The sequence below is a fragment of the Haliotis rubra genome, unplaced genomic scaffold (genome assembly GCF_003918875.1).
Source record: "Haliotis rubra isolate DU_JTF1 unplaced genomic scaffold, ASM391887v1 Scf235, whole genome shotgun sequence".
Taxonomy (NCBI): Eukaryota; Metazoa; Mollusca; class Gastropoda; order Lepetellida; family Haliotidae; genus Haliotis; species Haliotis rubra.
The window spans coordinates 480,275-503,403 of NW_025766392.1; the positions used below are offsets into that span (position 1 = coordinate 480,275).

Genomic DNA, 23,129 nt, shown 5'->3' on the forward strand with positions numbered 1-23,129 from the left:
ATGATTTACTTGTCCTTCAAGATCCAGCTCAGAATCAAGGATGACTCCTAAATATTCAGGGTTTTTAATAATTAATCCGTCTCAGAATAAGACCCCATCCATGCAACAACCGTCTAATTACAGCCAAGCCCCAAAAACCTCCTCTTTTTGTGTATGCTGCTTCAATATTTTTAACACTTTTTCAACTTGTCACTTTTGGAATAAAGTTAGCTAGTGTTAGCCTGCTTTTGTGAAGCTGTATTCATTCTCTTGTATAATGAAATCTCGCATAGATTGAAGTTATCATTGCAGTTCTGTTCTCTCGTTAACACATACAGTATCACGCACATACGCACACGCACACGCACACGCACACGCACTCGCACTCGCACATTCTGGGGAAATCTGTACTTGAGCCAAATGGAATTAAGTGCGTAATTTCTAGTTTATGTCAAGTTCCCCTGAAATCCTGTCAACAGAAGTTTGGCAGAGTTCATAACCAGATGTAGATCCATTGTGCAGTTGACATGAAAGTGGTTGCAATCCGCCCTTCATTAAACCCATGTCCGGCCTGGCTATGGGCCAACGTTTTTCACAGTATCACCATTTCAGCACCATTGCTTCACACGCCGCTGACAATGGTGATACTACTTAGACAACGTAACACCTGTTTCTTGTAACATTATTTCCCCAGACGAAGCTATGGGCCCAGGTAATTATAGAAATTCGAGTAGTGCGCTGAATGTTAAGCTACTAAATCTGAAGCCATCAAAATAACTGGCAACAAGTAAATGAGATAATTGACAGAGTGGAGTATTTAATTTATTATTCGAAAATCACTTGGAGACAAATCCCTTATCGACCTTCATGAAACATCATCACGTGATGCCATTGTCGGTGTTACAAAAGGAGATCACTCTATAGCGGAACGTATCCTTCTGGGTAGTTGATCTTCCATCCTTCAGGACACTGTGGCACTTTACAACATTTGCCTGGGGGAGCGTCGAGCAGCTGACACTGAGGGGGCAGGTTCCACTGAAGACATCTGTGGAATCGGTAAACACGACAGAATAAGAATAGGGTAATATGAAAGAAGACCCTGACAATTTAACAAAGAACTATATGATTTCGTTGTGATAATGCCGAAGCAATTTAGTCAATTACATTAGATCTATTCCTGATTACAAATGATTCAACACATGACTGAACTATTCATGTATGGCTAATTGGTCACAGTCTGATGTCAGTTGATCGATAACAAGTTAATATTTAAATTGTTTACATTGATATCCGGTTTCTATCTCTATGGAGTCGATATACATAGAACAAATATAATAATAATAATTCACTTGTATACCGCCTTGTATCCATCTGTCTAGTTGCTCACTGGCGCATATCTAGGAGTCAGTAGAGTGAAAGAGCAAAATGTCAAATATTTTCTGAACAGAAAAGTTTTAATTAGGCTTTTGAAAGTAGATTCACAGATGGTGGCTTTGAGTTCTGATGGTGAAGTGTTCCATAATTGAGGTGCAACAGTGGAGAAGGCTCTGTGACCTATTTTGCTTGTGGTTACTGGCTGGGGCAAAAGGAACTGATCAGGGCCCCGTTCCTCAAAGCGATCGTAGCGCTACGACTGTCGTAAGTCTATGTTAAAGTATGGGAGTTACGATCACCTAAGCGCTACGGTCGCTTTGAGGAACGGGACCCAGAGGAGCGTAGAGGTCTCAATCGCTTGTAGATACTGATGGGCTCTTTAAGGTAGAGAGGTCTGTTTTCCCTGTAGAGGGCTCTATGAGTCAGTAACAGGATATTATAGAAGATTCACTGCTGACCTGGCAACCGATGGAGAGAACTGGAGTAGTGTGGTCAGTGCGTCGCTTGCGTGTAATCAATCTTGCAGCAGAATTTTGTAATTAACATGTCCTCTAGATCCCTTGGCCTAAGGACAGATGGGGTCAGCTTCCCGATCAACGAAGCGTTCGTAGCGCTACGACATCCTAAAGCCAATTGTAAACTGTAGAGTTACGACAGGTCGTAACGTTACGAACGCTTTGTGGATCGGGACCTAGATCTTTCACTCTGTATTGATCAATATGCCTCACCGTCACGATGTGACTAACCCGCAACAGGAAGTCATGCCTGGTAACCCCTTAGTGAAATTTGGCCCAAAAATTGAACACGATGCGTGGGATTTTGAATCAATAATCGGTGTCGATTACCGGCATGTGCACTTAGTCTGGTGACGGAGAAATGAAACCATGGCAACAAAGGTATAGCTGGAATAAAACACCTAGACAGCAGGTTACGAAATATTCACAATGCTGGGTGAAGGCTTTTAAATCTTCATTCCGAAATGCTCATTCACTTCCGTTTTCGACACAAACATGCTACTGGGCAAGGAAATTAGAGGCAACAATTTCTATGAGCTGATCTGGGAAAATTTCTGATATAACCGAGATTGGTGAGCAACTATTCAATAAACGGCCATGATACTGTATAAGGCAATATACAGAAGTATCTTGTGTACTTAATAACTTACCAAGCTTTATAAGGAATCGCAAAAAGTTTAATTAAATGATGAACAAATATAACGTCAAAGCCAAAGAATAACTAGTCTCGATTATCCGACAAAACAGATTCAATTTGCAGCAAAAGGTAATATAGCGGTGGCAACTGCATGAACAGATCACTGAAAATGAGTTATATCATTACGAACGGATTTCGATCTTTCATAACAGTCTCAGTTTCTACCTTGGACATGACTCCTGGCATACACGTGGACACATGATATATCATGTACACTTACACAGTACTGCATTGGTATTTCCCAATAGAAGCGTCGACACACGTGCATTTGTAGTCACACCCGTCCAACCACTGCTCGTCCTGCTGGTGGGTGACTGACTTGTAGAAGCACCCTGGGTGGGACAAATCAAATTGATCGGTATTAGTAAAGTTAATATGGAACGTCACTGCAACAGAATACCCAGTCCTGTCCTCCCGGTAGTGAGTTTTTACTAAAGGCCTAAACAGAATACGCTACACACAGATTACTGAACGCATCGCGAGTGACATTTCTGATGCCCTCCTCCGTGATATTGCTGGAACAATCATCCTCACTCACTCACTCATAGCAGTGAATGTACTTCATAACGTATCTAATGCAAGAACACATGGCATCGTATCCCTACTGCGAAGATCGATGTTCATGATGTTGATCACAGGATTGTGTGGTCCAGACTGGATTATTTACAGACTACCTGCATATAATAGAATACTGCTGAGTACAGGGTTATGCAACAGAAAAAACAACAAATATAATACGCGAAAGCGAGTGTAAGAGGGTCGAGTATTAAATATATTTATCAATTAATTAAAATATTCCAATTGTGTGAATACAATGTTCCCAGCTGATCTTAAACCACAGACTGTTTGCTCAAGGTACTGCCTGGCAATAATGTGCACGGCCTTCTCAGATGCCGTTTCTGAAATTACGTTCCTAACACCACGAACATCAGAAACATCTGACTTGAAGAGAACATCTAGCTTCAATCGCGGTTCATTGTAAACCAAAAGTCACTGTGTTCTTTCATCTGATTGGTTGAAAAACGTGATCAAATGGTATTCGATTCCCGGAAATTCGCTGCGTATTAATACATACAAACATCGCTCACACCATTGTATTGTTACGTCGTTAGCTGTGATGACGTCATTAAAATCATATTGTGACGTAAAGTCCGAATGACGTCACAAATGAACAGTTCCAGATGCTACCATGGGAGACAGCCGAAACGGCCGGCTGATGACATTTCACTGCTGTACCCGTACTCGATGTCAATGAGTGCAGACACAAAACGTGTGTAGACCTTTTGGTTTACTTTTGTGTTTACAATGTTGATAAACATCATGTGTTGGCGAAGTTCCGGGGTATTACTGAGTATTTGAAGCATGGGAATATTTCATTTGAAACCTCCGGCTGACGCCGTCGGTTCTAAATGAATTCCCGTGCTTCAAATACTCAATAACACCCGGAAATTCGCCAACACATGATGTTTATCTCCTAAGTGTACGTGAAAGAAATCTGTGTGAACTATGTCATTGTACTCAGATGTCATAAAGTGTCCATGATATCAACCCCGTCTGATAGGCTGCCTTGCTATCCCAGAAACAAACAACCGACTCTGGCGTTACGTAAACTGCAGGTCAGGGCATAACATACACTTCAAACTTGGGTCTGACCAAAAGATTACTACCGTTATCAAAACGCTAATGAGTATTTTAATCAGTCACCGAAACTCTCAATGTTCAGAACAACGGTAAAATACATCCGCTTTCGAAATACATGTATATTTGGTTTCATTTTCAGCCACAATATATAATGGGTGTATAGCAATAGCACGGCGGGGGACACCATAAATGGGCTTCACACATAGAATCCATGAGGGGAATCGAACCGGGGTCTTCAGCGTGACGAGCGAACGCTTTTAACACTAGGGTGCCCCACCTCCCCAGTTAATTAGAAAAAGACACCTACCCGTTGTCTGCCTTACGACATTGACGCTGGCAGAATAGGTGACGGTTGCAACAGCAACAAGAATCAGCGCTATCTTTCCAACCATGTCGCTTGACCAACAGCTCCGGATTGCCTCGTCGTCACTTACGCCGTCTTTTATAACGACAGGATTGACTACTGTATTATCTAGGTATGCATGCAGTGACAGAAAATAGACCTTATCGTGCTGACCTTATTGTTTTATGAAATTTTATATGCAACTGATAAACATGGCCAACACAGATATTAGCACGAAAATATGCTAAGGAAATTTCTTCAGATTCTTTCAGAAGGAAACTTGTCAAGGGATTCACAACTAATCTTTGCCAAACCAAGAGTCGATTATACGATTCCGTGCGAGCATGTGTTTATGAGTCACAATCAGAAAACGGGAGTGTATCTTACCTTACCCGTGGTACCCGTAACAAACACACGCAAAGGCAAGTAAACTTTTCTGGGCATTGTTGTTGTCACTGATGCGAAAACATGTCCAACATAAAACCTTTTGAAAGCTTTACTGAGGCCTTGCATGTTGAAACTTTGATTGAATAACATCTGAGAAAGAGTATTAAGCTCTTTGAAGTATTGGTAAATACAGCTTGCTCGATTCTTAAAAACATGGTGTCCAGAAGGGTATACATTTCAGTCTACTGTCCAAACTGAAACAAAAACTAAATATATCCTGACATTGGAACGTTATTTTCCAGGACAAATGAAGTCCTTTTTATACCTGAAGATATCGTCGAGTCACGTGAGTAGGGCATGGAAGATAGCTGACATAGCGTGTCTTATCAGAAGGAGGGTATCTCTCTGTAGTCATTTATTGTTCCAGACTGCACTCTCCCTTACTTAAAGCGGTCAGATTAGAGTAGTATTGGACAATCGTAATAGCGTACTTTGTACTGCCAGATCAGTCAAACCCGACCAACTGTTAAGGGGTAGCTTATTACGGTCTGATCAAGTTATTCCTGTACAGTTTCTATTGGGCACGACACTACAATGAGATCAGGCTAGTCCTGTACAACTGTACTGAGATAACCTTACTACGGTCAGATCAGGCTAGTCCTGTACAACTGTTATGAGATAACCTCACTCCGGTCAGATCAGGCTAGTCCTGTACAACTGTTATGAGATAACCTCACTCCGGTCAGATCTGGCTAGTCCTGTACAACTGTTATGAGATACCTTACTACGGTCAGATCTGGCTAGTCCTGTACAACTGTTATGAGATAACCTCACTCCGGTCAGATCTCGCTAGTCCTGTACAACTGTTATAAGATAACCTCATTACGGTTAGATCTGGCTAGTCCTGCTCTCAAATGACTTAGACAAATTCAGTTCTGTCATTTTAAATCAATTTAACGTTCTATCATGTTGACCTGCTGGTTTATTGATGAGTATTTCATCATTCAGAAATGAAAGTGTATAATGAAAGTTTTAATCCCTAACAGGAAGCAGAGATTATTCTTATGTCTTTATGGATTTCACAAATATTAAGTTTACATGTATACGTCTATCATAATGCTGAAGTCTCTTTCACGTTATCTGAACGATGCCATTTGCGAAATAATACATAGTGGTTCCTATTAAGTCAGGGGGCGGTGGGGGGTCTTGTGGTTAAAGCGTTCGCTCATCACGCCGAAGATCCAGGTTCGATTCCCAACATGGGTACCTTGTGTAAAGCCCATTTCAGGTGTCCCCTGCCGTGATATTGCTGGAATATTGCTAGGTGTGTGTGTGTGTGTGTGTGTGTGTGTGTGTGTGTGTGTGTGTGTGTGTGTGTGTGTGTGTGTGTGTGTGTGTGTGTGTGTGTGTGTGTGTGTGTGTGTGTGTGAGATGATGATGATTTTTATGGAGAAGCATGTACAATGTGAATGACTCCCCCTAAAATTTATGTACAAAATAAGTGACCCCCCTGCATGTCATGTACAAACTCAATAGACTTTGGGCATAGAATAACTACTCTTGCACAAGTATTCTGGATCCGTTGTCCTTTGAAACTAGCACTTGCGAAGCCCGGCAAGTAAACCGTTACAATAGTCTAATCTAGACATTACAAGAGACAGAACAAGGATTTCCGTTGATTCTTTTTAGTCATATGATTTCGTATTGCTCCTATATTTCTCAGTTGAAGGGAACAGACTCGCATGAGATGATTGACTTGTCCTTCAAGATCCAGCTCAGGATCAAGGATGACTCCTAAATTTTCAGGGTTTTTTTTATCAGTAATCCGTCTCAAAATAAGACCCCATCCATGCAACAACCGTCTAATTACAGCCAAGCCCCCCAAAAACCCCTCTTTTTGTGTATGCTGCTTCAACAGTTTTAACACTTTTTCAACTTGTCACTTTTGTGAAGCTGTATTCATTCTCTTGTACAATGAAATCTCGCATGGATTGAGGTTATCATTGCAGTTCTGTTCTCTCGTTTACACATACAGTATCACGCACATACGCACACGGACACGCACTTGCACATTCTGGGGAAATCTGTACTGACGCCAAGTGAAATTAAGTGCGTAATTTCTAGTTTATGTCAAGTTCCCCTGAAATCCTGTCAACAGAATTTTCGCAGAGTTCATAACCAGATGTAGATCCATTGTGCAGTTGACATGAAAGTGGTTGCAATCCGCCCTTCATCAAACCCGTGTCCGGCCTGGCTATGGGCCAACGTTTCCACAGTATAACCATTTCAGCACCATTGCGTCACACGCCGCTGACAACGGTGATACTACTTACACAACGTAACACCTGTTACTTGTAACATTATTTCCCCAGACGAAGCTATGGGCCCAGGTAATTTATAGAAATACGAGTAGTGCGCTGAATGTTAAGCTACTACTGGCCGAAAAATCCGAAGCCATCAAAATAACTGGCAACAAGTAAATGAGATAAATGACAGAGTGGAGTATTTATTATTCGAAAATCACTTGGAGACAAATCCCTTATCGATCTTAATGAAAATCATCCCGTGACGCCCTTGTCATTACAAAGGGAGATCACTCTATCGCGGAACGTATCCTTTTGGGTAGTTGATCTTCACTCCATCAGGACACTGTGGCACTTTACAACATTTGCCTGGGGGAGCGTCGAGCAGCTGACACTGAGGGGGCAGGTTCAGCGGAGAACATCTGTGGAATCGGTAAACACGTCAGTATAAGAATAGGGTAATATGAAAGATGACCCTGACAATTTAACAAAAAACTATATGATTTCGTTGCAATAATGCCGAACCAATTTTAGTCAATTATATTTATTCCTGATTACAAATGATCCAACGCATGTTTGAACTTTTGATGTGTGGCTACTGGTCTGATGTCAGTGAATCGATAACAAGTTAACGTATCAGTTGTTTACATTGATGTCCGGTTTCAACTCTCTATGGAGTCTAAATACATAAAACATATACTGGGTCAAAAAAGAAACTTCACATTCTTATTTCAGGGCTCTATAAAAGAACAAGAGATGGTAAGATGGTTAAATTGTTATTATTTCATTGCTGAGATCTGTGTGATGTACTCGATACACTGACAGTGCCATAATCAGTTCCATTAGGCTACACCGCCGTTCCAAAACATGGGTATACAGAATGTCAAGTCACAAGAATAAAAATGCGAAATTTCTCAGTTCAATATCGTGTATGGCCGCCCCGCGCATTCACCACTGCCAAACACCGTCTCCTCATCGACTGCCTGATGCTTGTGAACACGTGGTTGGGGATTCTACGCCATTGCTCTTGCAAGGCAGCGCCAAGTTCCTGCAAATTCTGAGGTTGGTTCCTAAGACCACGAAGCCTTCTCCCAAGTGCATCCCAAACGTGCTCTATTGGATTAAGGTCAGGGGACCTCGATGGCCAGTCCATGACGTTGATTCCAGCGTTTTGAAGGAAATTTCGTGTCAACATCGCGGTATGCGGCCGAGCATTATCATGCTGGAACTGTAGACCTGGGCCCTGAGCCGCCATGAAAGGAACGAGTTCAGGGGGTGAGCACCTGGTCGCGGTAAGCAGCAGCTGTGAGGTTTCCACGGATGACCAGAAGTCGGGAACGGTTGTTCCCACAGAAAGCACCCCACACCATGCAACTTCCGCCCCCGAATATGTCGACTTCCTGTACACAACATTGGGCATACCGTTCACGACGTCGTCTCCAGACTCTATGCCTGCCGTCCGCGAATCTGAGGGTAAACCTGGATTCATCGCTAAAGACGACTCGATTCCAGTCTATTGGTCCATCGGAGGTGACGTTGGGCCCACAACAGACGTTGACGTTGATGAAACGGCGTCAATATTGGCCCACGATATGGACGTCGAGAATGGAGATTGGCAGCCCGCAACCGATTTCGAATGGTCTGTGAGGACAGTCGACCTCTAAACATCTCAGCCCTGGTTCGTGTAGCCGGCAGAAATCTGTCACGTAGGTGACGTAGGACGATTTGACGGTCTTCTGCTCGTGACGTCACACGTGGACGACCCGACCTTGGGCGATCAGAAGTGGTGCCAGTTTGTTGTAGACGACCTCGCAAGTCATACACAGTACGACGGCTGCATCCCATTGCTCTTGCGACGTCAGTAACTGATCTTCCCGCTTGCAACATGCCAACGGCACGTTTACGTTGCACATTTGACAATCGTGGCATTTCAAGTACCGTTAGAACTGTGGTTTAAAAGTGTTTTTCAATTCTTGAGGCCAATGCAAACACGTGCATATGAAGAAAACTTCGATGCGAAGATCACGTGATCGACTGCACGTGCAAACCTGATTTGGCACTCAACGTCATTTGCACGACGAATGGATGGGTTTGAGAGGGTTTTGCTAACGTTTTTCTAGAGTCGAAAGATAGGGATCCCATTTCGGATACATAGATGTATCATCAGAGAAAAATTATTCATTATTTTTCAAATTTTTACATTTTGTGAAGTTTTTGACTCAGTATACGACATTCTAAAGCCAATGGTAAACTGTAGAGTTACGATAGATCGTAACGTTACGAACGCTTTGTGGATCGGTGTCTTAATCTTTCACTCGGTATTGATCAATATGCCTCCCCGTCACGATCTGACTTACCCGCAACAGGAAGTCATGCCTGGTGAACCCTGAGCGAAATTTGGTCCCAAAACTGAACACAATGCGTGGGATTTTGAATCAATAAACTGGAATAAAACACCTAAACAGCAGGTTACGAAATATATTTACAATGTTGGGTGGACGCATATAATTTTCATTCCAAAATGCTCATTCACTTCCGTTTTCGACACAGACATGCTGGTGGACAGGGAACTTAGAGACAACAATTTTGATGGGCTGATCTGGGGAAAATATATGATTTTACCGAGATAGGTGAGCAACTATTCAATAAACGTCCATAATACTATTTAAGGCAATAAACAGAAGTATCTTGTGTACGTAATAACTTCTCAAGCTTTATAAGGAATCGCAAAATTATAATCGAATGATGAAAACATTACACGACAACGCCAAGGAATAACTAGTCTCGATCATCCGACAAAACAGATTCAATTGGCGATAAAAGTAATATGGAGGTGGAAAGTGCATGAACAGATCACTGAAAATGAGTTATGTCATTACGAACGGATTTGGATCTTTCAACACACAGTCTCAATTTCTATCTTGTACATGACCCGTGGCATACACATAAACACATGACACCAGATGTACACTTACGCAGGAAGGCATTGGTATTCCCCAATCGAAGCGTCGATACACGTGCATATGTAGTCACACCCTCCAACCACTGCTCGCCCTGCTGGTGGATGACTGTCTTGTAGTAGCACCCTGGGTGGGACAAATCAAATTGATCAGTATTAGTAAAGTGCATACACTAAGCGCCAAACCTCCTTCCGTAATGACGGAGGTACCTATCTTCAGCTATCGTTGTGATGCGTGGACGTCAACTTCTTGGTCTGTCTACGGTGACCCCAGTCTGTCTGTAGCGTTGAATAAGTCTTATAACCCTGATAAGGTGGCATCAGAGGGCGTTGGCAACAGCATTGTATGTCGACCCCATCTGCACCATCTCAATGGCTCTTTCTCTCTCTTCAGCTGTTAATCGTGGCATATTTCTCGTACTTGTGTATCATATCATGCATTCTATTCTCTCTTTGTACCATATAGAATGATTCTACACGTGAAATGGATGCAAATACTGCTTGAATATTGCTACATTTTTGCGATTGATATTGCTATGTGTAAACAGAAAATGGAAAAATGTTACTTTGCAAGCAAATATTTTTACAAAGATCATTTTAGATGTTCCTTAACACTTTTTCACAAAATCAAAGATTCTTTTACAATTTTACACACTCTACAACAGTTGTTTCTTGTTTTACTAGTTGTAAAATGGTGACTTTAAATGGTTTATCGTTGTCTCAAAGCAGAGTTAATTATCCTTTAATAATTGAATTTTTAAAGGAAATAGAATTATTGCATAAATTTGGAATAATATGTTTTGTAAATAGATAAATGGCATTTTAAACATGGTAGTATGAATTAGCAACTGCGATTGTTAGTGGCTGTATCCTCGAAAGGGGTTCAAGTATTGTAACATTATTGTCCTCCTGAGAGGGTAGGTAAGTCCCAAACACTTTCAAAGTCAATTCCGCTCAACCATACTTTTTAATCGTAGTATTTTTGTGATTCTAACTTCGGCTAAATCTTCCTACCATCGCCAGGGCTGAAGGGATGGTGTAAATCCAGCTAGGGTCCATGCAGGTAGCAAAAGTAATGTAAGTCCCCATGGTTCCTAGTATGGTGATCTACCTTCAGTGTTTTATATTGTATTGTCTTCTTTGATTAAAATCTTTTAGTTTTACATGCTAGTTTTATGTTCATATATGTGATACCCTAGTATTTTTACTGTCAATCGTCGACAGGTTTTACTCTCCAAATGTTTTCATTTTTTATTGTATAAATTGTTTTCGTCACGATATGGCTGAGATATTGCCGATATGACGTTAAATATTAACTCACTCTCTCACTTATGAGATAACCTCATTATGCTACATCAGGCTGGTCTTGTACAACTGTTAAGGGATAACCTCATTACAGTCAGATCAGGCTAGTCCTGTACAACTGTAGTGAGGTAACCTCTTTACAGTCAGATCAGGCTAGTCCTGTACAACTGTAACAAGATAACCTCATTACAGTCAGATCAGGCTAGTCCTGTACAACTGTAGTGAGGTAACCTCTTTACAGTCAGATCAGGCTAGTCCTGTACAACTGTAACAAGATAACCTCTTTACAGTCAGATCAGGCTAGTCCTGTACAACTGTAACAAGATAACCTCTTTACAGTCAGATCAGGCTAGTCTATCTGTACAACTGTAACAAGATAACCTCATTACAGTCAGATCATATTAGTCCTGTACAACTGTAACAAGATAACCTCATTACAGTCAGTGACCTCGCACTGACTAAGTTTATGAAAGCAGAAACTAATGAATTACAATATAAACAAGAATATAATCAATTAAAAAATAAATATAATACATACAAATCCTTATTTACAGATGGATCCAAGGATTGTGGCGTAGTTGCTTGTGCCACTGTCATTGGATCCCAAACAATATCTTCTCGACTACCAAATGAAACCTCTATTTTCACAGCAGAAGCTAACGCCATATTAACAGCTCTTAAATATATAAATAAACACCGTAAATATAAACAATACATCATCTTTTCCGATTCTCTTTCGTGTCTTCAGGCTATTAAAAACTTTCTTGTAAACATCCACTTTTGATTGAAATTATTGAATTGTATAATGAGCTTGCTACTGGCCAATGCGACGTCGTCTTTTGATCTTGCTGCTAAGGCAGCACTCAATAAATCTGTGACACCACTTCTTATTCCCTACTCTGATTACAAAGCTAGCATTAGAACTTACATCCGTGATCTGATGCAGAAGAAGTGGGACACCCAAGTAGGTATTAACAAATTACCTGAAATAAAACCTTATATTGGTTACACCTACTTGGGTTGTCAGTCCAGATTTGAGGAGGTCATTATGCGACGATGTCGCATTGGCCATACGCGTTATACTCACAAATACCTATTAAAAGGTGAAGATCCTCCGTTTTGTATCCCTTGTGATGAGTGAACCACGGTCAAGCATGTCCTGCTTGACTGTGTTGAATTCTTCATCATAAGGGATAAATATATCAATGTAAAAATGATGAAGGATCTTTTTACAAATGTTAATTATCATTGAATTATTGGGTTTTTTTAAAGAAATTGATTTGTTTGATGAATTCGGATTAATGTATTTTGTAAATAGACTTATTTTAAAGATTGGTAATTTAGATTAGTAACTTAGATTGTTAGTGGCTGTACCCTCAAAGGGGGTTAAAGTACTGTAAAATTATTGTCCTCCTGAGAGGGTACGTAAGTCCCAAAACGTTCGAAGTAAAATGAACATTTACTATATTTTAAACGTAGTATCTTTGTTCTTTTAACTGCTGGCTACATTTTCCTACAATCGCCAGCGGCTGAAGGGATGGTGTAAATCCAGCTAGGGTCCATGCAGGTAGCAAAAGTAATGTAAGTCCCCATGGTTCCTAGTATGGTGATCTACCTTCAGTGTTTTATATTGTATTTTCCACTTTGATTAAAATCTTTTAGTTTTACATGCTAGTTTTATGTTCATATATGTGATACTCTAGTATTTTTACTGTCAATTGTCGACAGGCTTTACTCTCCAAATGTTTTAATTTTTTATTGTATAAATTGTTTTCGTCACGATATGGCTGAGATATTGCCGATGTGACGTTAAGTATTAACTCACTCTCTCTATGGGATAACCTCATTATGCTACATACGGCTGGTCCTGTACAACTGTTAAGGGATAACCTCATTACAGTCAGATCAGGCTAGTCCTGTACAACTGTAGTGAGGTAACCTCATTACAGTCAGATCAGGCTAGTCCTGTACAACTGTAACAAGATAACCTCATTACAGTCAGATCAGGCTAGTCCTATACAACTGTAGTGAGGTAACCTCATTACAGTCAGATCAGGCTAGTCCTGTACAACTGTAACAAGATAACCTCATTACAGTCAGATCAGGCTAGTCATGTACAACTGTAACAAGATAACCCAATTACAGTCAGATCAGGCTAGTCCTGTACAACTGTAACAAGATAACCTCACTATGGTCAGATCAGGCTAGCCCTGTGCAACTGTTATAGGGTACCTTACTACGGCCAGATCAGGCTAGCCCTGTGCAACTGTTATGAGTTACATCACTACAGTCAGACCAGGGTAGTCTAGTACAAATGTTATGAGGTTCTCACTATAGGAAACATACATCGTTTGCAAAAGCACGAGTTACAAGCATGTCCTTCCGTTTAATAATGCCAGTGTACAATAGAAACCCTTAATGGGTTAACCCGGTCGTTGGTATAATATACCACGCGATAAGAGGACATGCCCTCTTTGTAATTCGTCTGTTATTGCTGACGAATTTCATTCCGATGTTCAGCCTTTACAGTACCTATAGTTTGGCATGAAATGCCTGTGGACCAGGTTTTTTGTAAATATCTCTTCATCCAATGACCCAATCGATCTCAAACTGTGCAAGTGGATGTTTTGTCAGACAACCTAATCACATTGTAAATCACCGATTTTATGCATTTGTATTAAAGAATCTGTATATGTAACTGTCAACAAAATAAACAGCAGAACGCAGACTGATTGCAGAGGGAGGGAGCCAATGACCTGTAACAGCGGCAGTGTTAAATGCACGTGCAGTTCATGATAGTTACCTGTGCACTGCACAGTGATAGACTGTTTGGATCATTCACATTGACTACTTCTAGCTGTCATCATAAAAGCTTATTCAGATGATGCTAAACGTTTAATTAGAAATGTGTTGAATTTTTTTTTAAACGTAGCAAACCGATTTATAAGGTGTCGGATTACATGAAACGTACAACCTTTGCTCTTGGCATGAAAAAGAACATCGTGCTAAAAATTGTGAAAAATAAACCAACAACCAATAAACAAAACCTTGTACAAAAAGGTAGGCATCCAAAGATAGATTCTTTTGACATCAGGGTCATCAGAGATGTCATTCGCCGGCTATTTGCTAGAAATGAACACCTGTCCACAAGAAAGTTAAAACACATCCTTGCAGAGGATCACCACATTAATGTTTCTAGGTTTATGCTAATCAAACTACTGCTCAAATTTGGATACAAGTACAAGAAGGTAGCAAACCAGAAACTTGTAATGTGTGAGAGATCTGAAATTGTGAAAATAAGGTGTAACTATCTGAGAGAAATTAAGCAGGCAAGAGAGGATGGGTTCGAACCTATATATCCGGATGAGACCTGGGTCCATGCAAACCATACTGCTGCCAGACCGTGGCTACCCACTGATCCCAGTGATGGTAGGACAATACCAACAGGCAAAGGTGAACGTTTAATCGTTCTTCATGCTGGTTCCACCGTGGATTCCTACCTGGGTGTGATCTGGTATTTCGGTCAAAGAGCACAGATGGTAGGGACTATCATACAGAAATGAACTCAACGGTTTTCACACAGTATGTTGAGGAACAATTGTTGCCAGCTCTGCCTTACAAAAGTCTTGTTGTCATGGACAATGCTCCCTATCACAGTGTTCGAGATCCAAACAATAGCTGCCCAACTTTCAATACAAAGAAGTCAGATATGCAGCAATGGCTAACAAATAACAATATACAATTTTCAATTAAGGCCACTATACCACAGTTGTACTCTTTGATTAAACCTAACAAACCTCCACCCACATATAACGTTGACAACATGCTACGCCAACACGGCCATAAGGTCTTGAGATTACCACCGTACCACTGTGATCTCAACCCAATCGAACTTATCTGGGGAGACCTTAAAAGTACAGTGGCCCGGAAAAATCAATCATTCAAGTTGAATGATGTCAAGCACATTGTCAACACTGCTATATGTGACATTGATATTGCACGCTGGCATGCATGTGTTGAACATGTCAAGAAGGTGGAGAAAGAGTACTGGCTCAAAGATGGCTTGAAGGAGCAAACAGTTAATCCAGTTGTCATTCGTCTGGACACTGATGACTCCTCTGTGGATGAATGGAGTGAACTTGATTCAGTTTAATTCTGTTCTTATATTTACCGATAATAATAGTATACAGCCAGATATGCTCAAAGAAATATAACTTCTTTTAACAATGACAGCACTGACTAATTCCAACGACTTATAGTGTAACATGAAACACTCATTTCACATAAAAGTATCATGAAAATATAAATATTAACTATCTATATGCTTAAAGCTATTAGACATGCATTGCTTAATTTGGAATGTGAACGACATCAAAACATAACACTTTTGTCGTCATTCTATCTTTTCTTCAATGAGTGTGCATGATTGTGTGTGCTTGTGTCCGAGGGAACGGGGCTTTAACAGTTGTTCAGTTCTAACCATAGGTGGTCCGATTAATGATTTAGTGTCAATATACTTTCTGTGTTCTTTAAATGCATTTCCACTTAGGTACTGCATAAACAAAATATGACATTAACATTACAAATTTCAAGATTTTAACCTACAGAATAATTCTCACTAATGGGTTTTGTGGTTAATGTTGAACAACTCAGAGAAACAGACTCCGTATGATGGTTAACAGTTGGCACCCACCTTACCCTATTCACGACCTGTGACACCTCTTCATACCTGTCACGTACATAGCTGACCTACATTACGAACGTTGACCTTTATGACCCAACACTGCCGCTGTTACAGGTCATTGGCTCCCTCCCTCTGCAATCAGTCTGCGTTCTGCTGTTTATTTTGTTGACAGTTACATATACAGATTCTTTAATACAAATGCATAAAATCGGTGATTTACAATGTGATTAGGTTGTCTGACAAAACATCCACTTGCACAGTTTGAGATCGATTGGGTCATTGGATGAAGAGATATTTACAAAAAACCTGGTCCACAGGCATTTCATGCCAAACTATAGATCAAAGTTCATCAGTGCACACTATTATAATTTTCCTAACCTGTATAAACTTAAAAACCTACTTAGCTCAAAGTTTATGTGTCCGTATTAAAGAAACTGTCTAAATTTGTTGCAATATTAAACTGTACTATATGTCGTTAACTGTCATGCCGATCATGTTACTTGCAATACTGATTTTGTAAATATCTTATAATAATAATAATAAGTGCATTTATATTGCGCTACTTTCCATCCGTTGCGGTTGCTCAAAGCGCGGGTATCAAGGATAGTACTTGGAGAAGAGATGGGTTTTAAGTTTGGACTTGAAGACAGCTAAAGATGGGGAGGTTTTGATATCAAAAGGAAGACAGTTCCAGAGAGAAGGAGCACAGAAAGAGAATGATCTCTGGCCGAAGGATTTGAGATTGGTCCTGGGGATGGTAAATAAAAGTTGATCATTGGATCTCAGGTTTTTGCATGAAGTATATTTCTGGAGAAGTTCTTCCAGATATCCTGGTGCAACATCATGGTAACAGCTGTAGGTCAGGGATAACACTTTGAACTCGATTCTAGCTTGTACTGGGAGCCAGTGGAGATTCATCAATATTGGTGTTACATTGGATGTTTTCTTGCAGCGATGAATTAGCCGAGCTGAGGCATTTTTTTTACTCTCTGAAGCTTCATGAGTAGATCTTGCCTTATGTTCATAAGCAAACTGTTGCCATGGTCAATCCTGGACAGAATCAGAGACCTGACTAACTGGCTAGTGGCTTCCTGAGTCAACAAATGTCTAATCTGGCCAATACTTCTCAGGTGGTAGAAGCAGATTCTACAGGTGTGCTCTATATGGTTGTCCATTGTCATATTAGAGTCTAGAAAGACACCAAGATCTTTCACTGCATCAGAAAATGGTATTGATGAATCACCAATACGAAGCGAAGATTCAGAGATAGATTTTCGTTTGGTGTCTGTACCCACAAGAAGAACCTCTGTCTTGCTGTCGTTTAACTTAAGTTTGTGCAGTGTTCAAGGTCATTAAGTGCTGTAGAGGTATCTCGTTCGGGAAATGATTTGTGTAGCTGTGTGAACCCTGAGGTATGTCGCAGTTATGGGGAAATAATTAAATTTTTATTGTGTTCATTAAAATTCTGGCAATCTGATTGGTTAACTGGGAACATTTCTTTTGATTTCATTTCCCAATGAATCTAAAAAAATAAGCCACGCCCACCGAACCGGACTACTTTCGGACCTGAGGAATGTCGGGGAATACCTTTACACAGCGAGGGAATTCCCTTGCACTCGGGTACCTTAATGAACTTTGGATAAACATTGAAGTGATACATTGTGGTTAACATAAACAAACAACTCAAAATTATCCGTGAACGTTAATAAAGTGTTTATTTGATAAAAAGTGTTTGTCATAATACATTATTTGACTGGTTACTGTAGGTTACCACGTGCAGTCAGCGAACAGTCGTCTGCAACTTGTCTTGTTTACATTCCAACAAGATGGCCGATTCCAAGTACGGAAGTTTTGATCTGGGGAATTTTGAGTCGATTTTCGAAGATCAATCTACCGGAAACGTTGCAACTCTTAGCACGGATAACATTGATTTTCCGGATGATTTAGACCTGGAAGAAATTGAAAGTTTGTTAGAGATAACAGCATCAACCAGATCTACAAAAACATCGGCAAATCACGAGATGACGTGTGCAATGCAAGTGGATGATAAGCCATCCCAAACACATCGTTTCAAACGTTTATCAAATAATGATTTACTTCGAATGGACGACTACAGACAATCAACATCCACAAAAAGAAACACAAAATGGGGTGTTAAACTATTCCAAGGTAGATATACACAATTCATATAAATATTATTTTCAAATTCCATCCTACGTATATTTTCTCAAAACGAAACACAGTTCATCAGCACAAAGTTGTATTTTTAAAAATGGAACAATTATCAGAATGAGATTAAATTATGTAGATCTAACCGAGAAAAATGATTTGCTATAAAGTTACCTAGTTCAAAGTTTACATAGTTGGGTCTGTCATAGTCAGGTTTCTAGATATTGTTTTCGTTCTGTTTATTTAGATTGGTCGTTCGAGGCGAGGGAGGACTGTGGATTTTTCAACAATTACACCAGAGGAACTTAACACAAAGTTGAGATTTTTCTACACTGAGGCACAGCCTAAAAACCAGGAAACAAGATGTGAAAATATGCCGGCTGCACATGCTGCCGAGTATCACAAGAACACTTTAAAAAATGTTCGTTCTGCCCTGAAAAGACACTTAAATGATATCGGGAGAGATATTGACATTGTAAGAGATAAGCAGTTTAAGTCTGCAAATGATATGCTTGATGCTAAATTAAAATTACAATGTACAACATGGCTTGACACGTCCCACACAACATAAATCAATCATTGAAACAAGTGATCTGATGAAAATTAGCACTTATCTGCATTCGACATCAATCCTGTTATCCTCCGGTACAAAGTATGGTACGACTTGGCCATCCATTTTGTAAGTCGTGGTCTTGAATTTCACCAGCAGCTTACGCCCACATCCTTTGAATTTGCGGTAGATGATAGCAATGTTGAATATGTAACACTGTCCCAGGAAACGAAACAAAAAACATCAGGGTGATCTCAGCAGCGATGAAGCGCAAAGCGACAAACGAATGTACGCGACGAATGATATAAACCAATGTCCGTCAATGCACTTCGCCAGCTCCTTGACAAAAGTGACCCAAATGCCGGATCACTTTTTCGCACTGTAATAAAGATGCACTTAGTTCTCCAGACGCACACAACATTTGGTATACAGCAACCCCAGTCAAAAAATACCAGTTCACTCGTTTCATGTCTGACATATGTCGCAATGCCCAATGTAGTCAGTCATACACTGCTCATTGCCTTCGCGCCACAGCAATCCAAGCCATGAGTGACGCTGGCTTTGAACTTCGTCACATAATGTTTATGAGTGGCCATAGGAATGAAAGTTCCGTGCGTAGTTATAGTCGCCACACAACGACTACTCAAAAACTAAGAATTAGCGAGACGCTTTCCGCCATTGTAACGCCTCGACAAGAGCATGCGCATGTTGGAACATCAGTTCATGGCATCGCAATCCCAGTCACATCACAGCCCCTTTCCACTTGCGCAAATACTGCTGCCACTAACAATCTCAGTTCCACTAACTTCATGTCATCGGGCTTCATTTCCAATTCTCACTTTTCAAACTGTGTCTTTCAGTTCGCTGGTAATAATTCAAATGTTTGAGCTTGAAACTTTGCCGTTACCGGAACGCGTCACGTTGTCTTGTTCCGCTCTGATTCGCAACCCCGATGTTAGCTTGGTTGATTGACAGCTGTTAAGGGGTGCTCTATGCTGATTGGCTAATGGTTTGGTAGGCGTGTCATTTTATGTAAATGAGTCACCTGAGTCATGTCACGCCATTACCGAATTCTTACACCGAAAATGTTAATCGGTGGTAACAAAGATATCTGTTTCGATGAATTTGATTGTGTTTAAATAAAATATTGTTGAAAGCCTATAGTATTTGTTGTTGAATTTAATTATAAGGATTGACTGTGTATTTCTTTCGTTGCATTGAGGTATGAAACTAAAACCAATGTGCAAACTTTTGTAAGAATCCGCTGTGCAAACTTTTGTAAGAATCCGCTACGCGGATTCATACAGTTTGCACATTGGTTTTTAGTTTCATACCTCAATGCAACGAAAGACATACACAGTCAATCCTTAACTGAATCTGATGAGGCTTTATTGATGATATGCTCTTGTACCACCGTTTGTGGGGTTTTTTAGAATAAAAACCTTGTTAAAACTGACGTTTACTGTATGGATCAAGGACAACCCTTTAATCACTGCATTGCCCTGTGTTGCTTGTGTAGAGATAAAGGTAATCACAAGGCCGGCACGCCTTCCCTGCACCTGGCATATCTCACTTGCAGCAATTAACTAGACATCTTACGAAACGTGAACCAACTGATAACTGGAACTGATAAAAACTTATAGTGTAAAGTACTATTACCAATGTAGAGCAGTGTTGTGTAACGGCAAGATACAAAATTATTTCAAAGGGGAAAGTAGAAATCACAGGGTGGAATGGCTCTTTGGCGGGTACGTAAGGGTGGACATGTGTGTGGGAACACCAATGAGGAGGGGTACTGGGGGTAGGTTGCCGAGAGCCGGGATGGGGTGCTACTGTATTGTACTGTACTACACTGTACTGTAGGACCCCATCGCGGCTCGCGGCTTGGTACTGTACTATATGGCATTGCAATCCCCTCACTCACTCACTCTAACAACTTCTTAATTTTTCTATTTCTGAAACACCATGCTGCAGCTCTATCTAATACTTACCCTTTGGCATACAATGCGATAAAAAGAATTACATTTAATTAAACTTTGGTCTCAGTACCAATTGAAAAGAATGAATTCATATCAAATGATGACATATAGATACAGAGGATTACATTAAGGAGAAAAACACACATTATAGACATTGTGCCAGAGTCAAAGGAAGAACTAAGAGTAATATATATGTTTCTAGGCTCAGGAAGGTGATGAAAGCTTGATGGAATAAATACATAAATCGATAAATAAATAACAAAATTCGCCACAGATTTCTAGATTTTTACATAATGAATATTTCAATATATTTCATTATTTAGGGTAACATGGATAAGCTAATAGCGCATTGCCGAGAGAGCCACATTCATACGATCACTCAACCATGCCCATTGTCGGTTGAGCCACACCATTTTCAACTCTGATTTTTCTTAAATGTGGTTTTCTCGGGCTATAACCCCGGGCGCGACTTCGCGGGTCCGCTCATTACACACCTCACCTTAGCGCATGGCCAAAGTGTTTCAGACAATCAGATGGCTAGTTTTCGCCAACACCAAATCCCATGGTGTGACTTGGATCATGGCAAACCACGTGATTGGTAGTGGGTGAAAAGTAGCCATCTGATTGGCCGTAGTTTGTTTACACGGAGGCGTTACCACGTGTTTTACAAGCCATACTACAAATTAACACGGTTTTATTTCAGTACTTTTACAGTGACAGCTGGATTTTCAGCCCCATCTTTTTCAATAACATTTACAGAACTAGTAACTTTGATACTAAGAATATTGTCACTTTTGTTCTGCAAAGCGTCTGTTTTGTTTTCTTTCTCACTGTCGGTCGGTGAAGTTGTTGAGGAGGGCCACTTCGGGGGTTGGAGAGCATTAGAAATATCCTGCAGTTGCCGCTCAGACGGTCCCTTATAATCTCTCACTGCGGTGCTGCGAAGGCCGCTTCTGGCCATGACTTGCTGCTCGTCAAATCCCTGCTGATACATTGATAGACAACAGTACACCCTGGCGGAATGATTCGTGACCTGTCTGTCCCCTGTATCAATGCCCGCTTTACTAATCATAGTAGTAGTGTGTCTCCTTCTCATATCACCACACAACATCTTCTTGTTTCACACATCTTTAATTTCCCCAAGAGAAACAGAAGAGGTACATCGCTGGTTTGAATATAGCCGCCGATAATGCCAGTGTACAAAAGAAACCCCGCCGAGGGACGTCAAATAGCACTCGCTTGTATTTATACTCTATAAGAATTAATCTCTAACCCAGCCATGCGGTAAGCCCGTGCACGTGAATAACACGAATAACCTCAAGCCAAAGGTTAACATATCAATACATTACACTCCTCCCGCCTATGTTTAAACTATCCATTCCTCCATTACACAATATTTACCCCCAATATACGCACGCACGCACGCACGCACGCACACACACACACACACACACACACACGTGTACGGACTTATAACATTACTCATACATCATTTCACTGAAGCACTTACACATGATAAAATCCAGGAAATCACAATTTAAAAGTCATAGAAATTTCCTTCACCCTTTTAACTGGAATTTAGAGTTCATAAAACTGACTATTTATACTGCTAGCACACATAGTCTTTCAGGTAACTCGGAGCTTTCCTCTCACGCCTTGATGGTCTCGTCATATCACTGGATCAGGTTTTATAGGAACAGACAACACCACCTCGGATTGGTGAGGTAGTTCTGCGACCTCAGATGATTTGACAGGTGATACGGCTGAGCTCACCCTTTGTCCTGAACTTCTGGTTGCGATGATAGAGACAACTAGTACCCTCTCTGACGTCGTACAGGTTGGTAGTTGAGTCGGCATCGTTGACAGATTTTCGGACATCTCTGGAACGGTTGTTATATCTGTACGTTGACGGATATGATCTTGGTGACGCCTGACCACTCTGAGTGAGTGGGGTTAGTTTCACGCCACACTCAGCAATATTCCAGCTACTTGGCGGCAGTCTGTAAATAATCGAGTCTGGACCAGACAATCCAGTGATCAACATCATGAGCATCGATTTGCGCAATTGGGAACCGATGACATGGGTCAACCAAGCCAGCGAGCCTGATCCTGTTAGTCGCCTCTTACGACAAGCATGGGTTACTGAAGGTTCATTCTAACCCGGACCTTCACGGGCCCTGACAACTCTGCCATCAGATGGTTCTACTGCACAAGAAACTGGACCGCTTTTCACCTTGCAGGGAT

The 23,129-nt window shown here is 40.8% G+C and overlaps 1 protein-coding gene across 1 annotated transcript; it reads right to left on the bottom strand.

Moving 5' to 3' along the window:
* Window positions 1–779: 779 nt before the first annotated feature.
* On the bottom strand, window positions 780–4,671 carry LOC124278314 (CCN family member 2-like). The gene is made up of 3 exons (XM_046714031.1): window positions 4,514–4,671; window positions 2,786–2,897; window positions 780–1,024 (listed from the first exon to the last, which is right to left on the bottom strand). The coding sequence occupies exons 1-3, from the start codon at window positions 4,596–4,598 to the stop codon at window positions 898–900; spliced, it is 324 nt and encodes a 107-aa protein (XP_046569987.1). The 5' UTR covers window positions 4,599–4,671; the 3' UTR covers window positions 780–897.
* Between the last annotated feature and the right edge of the window lie 18,458 nt (window positions 4,672–23,129).